The sequence below is a fragment of the Dipodomys ordii genome, unplaced genomic scaffold (genome assembly GCF_000151885.1).
Source record: "Dipodomys ordii isolate 6190 unplaced genomic scaffold, Dord_2.0 Scaffold72, whole genome shotgun sequence".
In the NCBI taxonomy this organism is placed as follows: Eukaryota; Metazoa; Chordata; class Mammalia; order Rodentia; family Heteromyidae; genus Dipodomys; species Dipodomys ordii.
This window is the reverse complement of record NW_012267288.1, coordinates 9,869,109-9,878,119: the sequence shown is the minus strand read 5'-3', so window position 1 is coordinate 9,878,119 and position 9,011 is coordinate 9,869,109. Positions and strand designations below refer to the sequence as shown.

General features: G+C 33.4%; 1 protein-coding gene across 2 annotated transcripts in view; it reads right to left on the bottom strand.

The window, feature by feature from the left end:
• Nucleotides 1-9,011, bottom strand: part of Immp2l (inner mitochondrial membrane peptidase subunit 2) — an 863,335-nt gene that overhangs the window by 291,666 nt on the left and 562,658 nt on the right. For both annotated transcript variants that reach the window (XM_013024067.1, XM_013024066.1), the window contains one exon: nt 1,765-1,830. In XM_013024067.1, coding sequence (XP_012879521.1) covers nt 1,765-1,830 — 66 coding nt within the window. The remainder of the gene's footprint in view (nt 1-1,764; nt 1,831-9,011) is intronic.

The window sequence follows — 9,011 nt, the reverse complement described above, 5'->3', positions numbered from 1 at the left end:
TTTCTTTGTTGCTTTGTATGTCCCTCCCCCACGGTATAACCCCTGCTTTCACTGTATTTGATGTTGGTATAATTTGTGGAGGGGAAGGGAAAAAACAAAACATTTAAATCGGGATACAAGTAGACCCATTGCAACAATGAGATGTACAAATCATTTTATCGAAAAACGAATTTTACTACTTTGCCGGGGGTGTGGGGGGGAAGGGTTTGGGGGAGGGATAAAATGGGATGGGATGGGAAGGGGAAACAAAGGAAGAGGCAAGAATGCTTGATAAGAAATGTACTCATTACCTTGCCCATGTAATTGTAACCCCTCTGTATGGTATTTTCACAATAAAAAAAAAGAATAAAAAAGATATTGGGTCCTTCCAGTTTAAGATACATATTCCATAGGAAATTGCAAATAACTCCTTTAGACAAATATATTTATTCCTGACTAATGTTACAATTTTATACATATGCTTCTTCACTAAAAGAATCAGAGCAAATGCCCTCTTATATCTCAAATATAAACAACCATAGACAACCAGGAAATAATTTGAAAATAAACTACCAAAGAAGATAAACAGGAATGTTTGAAAAGTACATGAAAATATTCACAATACCATTAGGTTTCAGAAAAAGGCAAATAAAAACACACTAGGATCCTATTTCACATGTACTATGATTGTGATAATGAAAATATTCACAATATTTTAATTATTAGTTAACATAAATATTGTAAGTGATGTGAAAAACTGTACTGTACATGATGGAATATGAATATATAGACAGTTTGAGAATTTCTTACATGTGTGTGTATGCCAATCCTAGTGCTTGAATTCAGGATCTTAGTGCTGTCCCTGAACATTATTCTTTAAGGCTGAACACTCAGTCTCAAGGACTCTCCTCTTGGAGTTGTCTTTGAACAATGATTCTTAGATCTCAGCCTTCTGAGTAGCTAGGATGCCAGGCATGAGCTACCAATACCCAACTCTCCAATTTTTCTAAAGTGGACTTTGATATCATAATCTTAAATTAGCCCTGCCAATGTTAGTATCTGAAAAAGAGTGATTGAACCAGATGTTGGAAGAAATGATGAGGTTAATGTTAGTTTAATTAGTACTCTTTTTTCTTATACTTTATGTTTATGAGTAATTGTACAATTATTACAATTTATCAGTAAGTTGATGCTTGCCTTACCTCTTAAATGGCTAATGATATTCACTAAAGATACACCTATTCATAAAGAATGTGACTGAAGCCTTAACATCATTGGAGATGTACTGTCCAAATAACACAATTTAAAACTAAATTCAAAATACAGATTTTTGGATAATAGGGGAGGGAAGGGATAGTGGGAGAACAACAAAGGAGGGGGTAATATACTCATTACCTTACTCATGTAACTGTAAACCCTCTGTACAGCATCTTTACAATAAAATAACATTTAAAATATAAATTTTAATTTTTCATTATTTTTATTATTCATTTTTATTTTACTATTTTTATTATTTATTATTTTTATTTAAAAATGCTAAAGAAATAAAGGGGTTACAGTGACAGAACTCAGCCAAAGAGTGCATTTCCTTTTGGACAATGTCACCTTTTCCCTTGCTGTCTTCCAGTTTGTTCCTCCTATTCCCACCCACAATTTGCATAGTTCATTTTCAACAGAGTGCCCAGTGAGTACCACTGCTACATTTGTTTGTTCTTTTCCCATTATATAGATATTTTAAACATAGATATTTAAAATGAAGCAAAGAAGAACAGTTTAGATGCTTACCTTATAATATCTCCTTCAAGAGCAATCACTCTCTTAATGATTTTCTGTTCTGGGTTTTTAGGAGACCTAGAATGAGAAGGAAAGGTTATGAAATCAGATATGTTCTTGTTGTTTTAAGAAAATAAAAAAGGAATATTATAACAAATTAGATTATATTAACATCATTATAGAACTCTCTACACTCACAACATGAAATCAATCCTACTTAGGTTACAAGTGATAGTATCTCTGCAGATAATTCTCTTTTGAATTCTCTGCAAGAAAAGAACCCTTACTAAACTTAACCGAAACAATACATATAGAGGGACAAATAAGTTTATTACCAAGACATGTCATTGATTGCTACATTTTTGTTGCTAGTAAACATAATCACTTTATTGGAAAAAGTATTCACACATGAGAATAGACTTTTAAGAAATAACATTCTTAAGTTTACATTATTTAAAATTAACAGAAGGGTTTGATTTAAATTATGCAGAAAACAGAGCATTACTGACAGTTCAAAGAATTTGACAGGATTGATATAGTTTTAAAAAGATAGTTTATTTTAATTCACTTGATAATAAATTTTTACTAGAAGAAACACTATCTGCTCTAAGCCAGTGTGTTTATTTCCCATATTGAAGTAGGATTGATCTGTGAGGTCAGTGGAATGTGTGAAAGTGATGGCATTTCTCTTTTGAGATAAGGATGTTAAACAGATTTTACAATCCACTTTGGGATTTTCCTCTTCCTCTCCCTTATCTTCAATATCTCTTCCCTAAAACTTCCTTCCTGTTTCACTTAAGTTCATCTCCTGGATATTTCATTCTGTCCTGAGTAGATCTGTGGAAGAAATTCCCAAGATGAGGAAACCAGGTCAGGCCAGCAGTCAGTAAAGTTCTCAGGAATTTCGGTAAAATTTTCAGGGTGTATGTAGGCCCCGTCAACAGTCTGAGAGCAAACTCATGATGGAGCTTGAACTGTAACACCCAACAAAGCAAATGTGTGAGATCAGAGCTCATTGTAAGCTGCTAGAAATGGAGATACAGTATGATTCAGCAATGTATAATTATCTTAATTTGCCAATTTCCTCCCAATCAGATTTTAAACTTTTTGCCTTAACAAACCCCACGTAGCAAAAAAACAAAAACCAAAACCAAAACAGGTCCTGTAGCAATCTTATAAATGGTAATTTAATATGTACTTGAAAATTATGGACAAAATATTTTAAATTTGTCACATTTTAGATTATACTGCTTTTCTTAAAGAATGTCAATACACACAAATGGAAAAGATCAAAAATATTAAGAATTTCCTATATCAAGGAACAGTTTCAGTAAGATTTATGGTCTAAAATATATCTCTATGTTCTACAATATTATCTTTATAATATACAGTTGCATCTACTTGTGACAATGAGTTTCAAAGTTTTGCCACAAGCTTGTTTCTTGATATTCTTTACCTTAAAGGGAAATTTGATCAGAGTTTTGAATGTTCTCTCCTCTTCATTGAATTGAGTAAACGTTTTATTTCAACAACTCTAATATCATTAACTATAGCTAAAGTGAGAGGCTTGGGCACATAAAGGCTATTTAGGGCCTCCATGCAGGAAAAAAGTTTAGACCACGTAGAAAATGTTTTCCCATCTCTGTATAAATATAATAATGCATAAAACAAATATTCAGATTCAGCGGTCACCAAAGAATTGCAAATTTAATGAATAGGATAATTTGTTAACATTAATAAACATAGAACATTATCAAGGGTTTAGGAATGTGGTTATCTCTATATAAACAGTGTAGTAAGAAATTCCTTTCTGTAATGTTGCCTACATTTTATATTCTTTTTAACATATCAATTTAAACTTCTAGGAATTTATCTCAATGAGGCAACTATGAAAGTATGCAAAATGTAATGATACAGGAATATCAACCAAAAGTATGGATTAAAAGTCAGAAAGTATTTGTTCTATAACTTCACATCTTTAATTGCACAAAGAAAAATGTGCATCCAACTTTATTAGAAAGATGAAGAAGAATCTAAAACAGATGGGGTAAAGAGTCTGTGAATGTTAAAGATTTTTATCCTCAGGTGTTTTTTGGTTATTACAATCATTAGCACATGACAACTGTATGTCATATGACATTACCTAAGAAGAAATATTCCAAAACAAAAATAAGAGTGGAGTTAATTACCAGTTCCCACCTAAAATCTGAGGTAGAATTTACACTAATTATATACCATAAAAAAGCAATCCTATATATGTGGTAAAGTTTGCCAACAATATTGATGTCTTGGAGATGCCAGAGAAGTACCTTATTTTTAAATAAATTGTATTTTAAGGTTATGAAGCAAAACAGAATATATAAAGCAAACTATCTATATAATTAGTCATATGAATAAATTTTAATGCAATGTTAAACTCCTGAATCTAATCAAATCATTCAAAATGAAAAAATCTATTGCTAACATTAATTTCATTACTGTTTAAAATCTATATTTTAATCATTAGGCTGTTGTTGAATACGTTACTTTGATGTAAGTATAACAAGTTAAAGAGTTATGATAGATTTGTATCATAAAAGTTATTAAACTTCTTTTTGTCTTAATTTTTTTGGCCACTTGCCTAGCTCCTAGAACATGTGAAGAATGAGAAATGAAAGATTAGGCCTTACTTTAGGAAAACATTGTGTGCTGTCCAATAAATACACAAATTTGCATTTAAATTTGTAATTATATGGTTTTCATAATTTAATCAAGCTCAGTTTCTCCAGAGGTTGGACAAGAAGCCTGGATGTATATGATAAGGCAGAACATGTTCCCCATAAGAAAAGTTGAGGGGCAAGGAAAGAGGTCTAAAGTAGATGCCACAAAATTTCCCTTCCCTCCCCTCTACCCTTCCTTTCTTCCCTTCCACTCTCCTTCTCTAGTGGTACCAGGGTTTGAACTCAGGGCTTCACAAGAAAGCTTAACTAACTTGTTCATCTTGTTCACATCACTTAATCTGTGCCTCCAGATCTATTTCTTTGATGGTTATTTTGAAAAGGAAGTCTCATGGACATTTTTGCTTGGAATGGCCTTGAACCTCTGATTTCAATCTCCTGAATAACTAGGATTACAAGCATGAGAGCTACCAGTGAACGGAAAGATGATGCTCAATATTTTTTTGAATTTTATTTTCTATCTTCATAAGATGTTTACATTTACTTGCTGACAGTCAAACACAGCAAGTCTTAAGTCTCATGATTACAACTGCAATCCTAACTACACAGGAGGCTGATTTGAGGATACTTATGTGGTAATATTTACCCTGACTATAACACTGAGATACTACCATTTTGTGGTGGAGTAATGAGGTGTTTCCAACACATCTTCGCCTGATCTCCCATTCTGGGTGGGATACCTTTACACTGGGTCTAGGCAGTCTTCTACTTATTGTGAAATCTTAAAACCTCTCTTTGTGAATTGGGTATATTTATATAGTTCAGGATTGTCCCAGATTACCATAGAAATAATCTCTGTATTAGAACTTTCTTTAGCCACAGTCTAAGAACTGATTTCTCCAAAGTACCACCATTTATTGAACTCTAATTGTACTCCATATATCCCAATGAAGACTTCCTTCCTTCCTTCCTTCCTTCCTTCCTATACCTCCAGTCCCAGAGTTTCAAATTTTGATGCATATTAATGAGATAAAAATTAATAAATATTTTTGGATGCATTATATTAGACAGGCTACTTTTCACTGTCTTAAAGGATAATCAAGCACTAAGCCGTACTTAATTTTTAAATGCTATAAATAAGCCAGCTGCTAGTGGCTCATACCATAATGTTGCTCATGAGGCTGAGATCTAAAGATTGCAGCTTAGAGCCAGCCTGGACAGTAAAGTTTGTGAGATGCTTATCTTCTATTAACCACCAACAAATCTGGAAGTGGAGCTGTGGCACAAGTGGTAAGGCACTATGCTTGAACACAAAAGTTCAGGGAGAGTACCCAGGCCCTGAGTTCAAGCCCCAGGACCAACCAAAAGGAAAATTTTTAAAAGGCCATAAATAATATTACTTAATAGTGCAAGTTTTTCTATTTTGTAACAAAAAATAATGGAATAAAAAGTGTACAAAAAGCAGTCATGAAAGATCAAATCAAATGATAACTTCCCTCCTTTCGCTTTTAAATTATGGAAATATTACCAGGATTTGACATATTTTTATATAGATAAAGTGAAAACACCTTTTGTTCATAATTTGCCCTTTCTCTACTACTTTTAATCTTGCTTATTCTTCACATCCTAAGTTGCTCACTGGGTGACTGTGATGGATGGGGTCCCATAAACTGCCAATGTCCCCACTGCAGTGATATGTAACCAGTGTCACTATTACCTCTGCTGACTGTAAATGAATTAACCACCAACCTAGTTCTCACTTGTAAAGACAGAAGATCTGATCCTGGGTCCAAAAAAGGGGAGGCAGCCATTAAAAACCTAGGCATGGCATGACTTGTCTGTACATTTTTAAACATAAATCATGGGCTGACCACACAAAGAAGAGTTTTCACATAAAAAAGAATCCAATTTCTTATTTTTCTTGAATAAAATAACCCTGGACCCACAATCTTGCATGAAGAACTCCATGGGATCCGAGGAGTACATACTAAAAACAAGTAGTGCCTGAGGTTAACTGAGTTTGTGGAGTTCTAGAAATCCAGAAGCATGGTGTGATATGAGTAATATATAGCAGTATGAAAGCATAAACTTTAAAAAATAAAACTGATTTATAAAGACTTTTTAATGAAATGTATTTTTTTCTAATTTTACTATGATTAGGAACGCTTTAATAAGCAAACCATGACAACCAGTCTTAATAGTAAGTCAGCCTTGAGTATGTAAAAATCAATTAAATGTATATTCTGACTAACTTCTGGGATGAAACATGGCTGTAATAATTGGTAATCGAGTTTCCAAATCTAAACAATAATTGCACTTAACTATGAAAAGATAAGAAAGTTAGTATAATCCTAAATTCATTTCCATCAATATTAACTTGAGCATCTCAAACATGGAACTCTACAATTTTCAGGTATTAAATGTAATTATAATTGTACATCATTGTATAAGCTAGGTTGTATATAAATGAATACATATAGTATACAGATAATGCACAGACTTAATACATTGGCTTAAATTGACTCCAGAATTGCTTATGTTTATTCTGGATTGCAACAAAAAGATCTTCCTTGCAATGGAAAAACTTAAACTTAATAGTGTTGCAAAATAAAGATATATTTTTGCATATATTATTGTTATGATCTGAGAATTTGAACCCATCCCATTTTCTTTTTCCACTATACATATCCATGGATTAACATGCTCTCTAGAGACTTTGGTGACATGCATTATTAATGTCTCAGCTATGCTATTAGATTCAAGGTTTCCCAGCAAGAACAAGTGAGGCAAAAATATGGAGAGAGGGAAGACTGCACTGGTAGGATCCAAACTTCTCTAAATGCTCCCTCTTTTGGAGAAAGGTCATAGTGTAGATCTTAGAACACTTAGGAGAACAATAAGTAGAATACGAGGTATATTGAACTCATTTTGGTGCTAACCTTGTTGAACTTATTAATTTTTAAAACATAGTATTATTGTTTTGCAGAAGAGTTCTCAGGTCTGAATAACTAAACATGATTTTCTCCCTTGAAAATGTCAACTGCATGTTCTCAATAGCAAACTGAAGAGTGTCAGCAAGTGTCTTCGTGAGGTTTGGGAATTGCACAAAATCAATTACAACTAGTCACAAAATTATCATTTGCTTGCTCAGCTTGACAGTTGCCTATATAGCTCTAGTTGATAAGTTAGCTGAAACCTTTTCTTTGTATTTTATTTACTGTTACTACAATAACAATGTAGTTACTACAATAACAATAACTGATTGTGTGTTGAAAACATAGCTAGATAATATAATGCATCATCTTTGTAAAAGGAAGTAAGTTGAGAATGACAAAAATTCAGGTGAGAAGTTTATAAAAATCTATGAGAAACTATACATCAGCTTATTAGGATAAAGCAAGCTATACAGCCACAGAACAGTGATGAGAGAGACAGACAGGTGAATTTGAAGAATGTGGTACCTATGGATTCAGTAGAGAAAGTACAAACCCCTAAGGCCTTCACTTGGAGGCAGAAGACCCTGGGAATTGCTACTTTCAGGTTTTAGTCATTTATCAAAGCCTCAGAATTAGAAAAGGCTTACTCATGCTGACTTCATTCACAGTCCTGTGATGACCTTTCCCCTTGTCAGCTTACTTTAGCAAAGGTATTCCCCTCCCCCTCCCTCCTCAACTTCCCCCCCTCCCCGCCCCCCAAGGATGCCACTAGCTTTTTCTGCTCACAGCTGGTGCTTTACCACTTGAGCCATATTTCTAGTTCAGCTTTTATGCTGGTTATAACTGGAGAATCTCATTGACTTTGCTTCCCCAGCTGGCTTTGAACTACAATCCTTAGGTCTTAACCACATGAGTACTAGAATTATATAAAAATTATATAAAAAATTATAGTGAATCCTGGCATCTGACTAACAGTTTATTCTTTGTAAGAAAGTGAGGAGAGCAAAATATTCCACATTATACAGAGTGGGATGTTGGCTTCCCAAGGTTGTCAGGGAGAGGAGAAATGGGAAGATGTTAATCCAAGGATGCCAAGTTTCAATAAGAAAGGAGTTTGGAAATCTCTTTTATAGCACGGTGAGTATAATACAAATAATGTACTGAATCCTTTGAAACTGAAAAGAGAGTAGGTCTTAAATTCTTTAATGACAAAAATTAGGTATGTGATGTTATATATATATATATATATATGTTCATTACCTTAAGCTAATCATTTTAGCATCTTCATGTATACTAAATCATTATATTGTACTCTAGAAGAATAGTTAATTTTTGTCAATTGTGTCTTAATATAGCTAGGAAAATATTCCCAGTTGTCAGTATTCTAGTTATAGAATGCCAAAGAAATTCTTTTCTAGAAATCATGGTTATATCTCAGCCTGTGAAGCAGCATTTCGCATGGCTAGCTTCTTTCCATTTTTATTTGCTGTAAACAGTACGTGTCCAAGTATATCTTCTTAAAAGCATTAACTTATTTTTTTATTGCATAGATGTACAAAAGGGTTTCAATTCCAGAAGCCAGGCTATGAGTACAATACATTTTCATCAGTGTTACCCCTTCCATTCTTCTCCCTCATCTTCCTCCACCCAATCTCTACCCACAAGT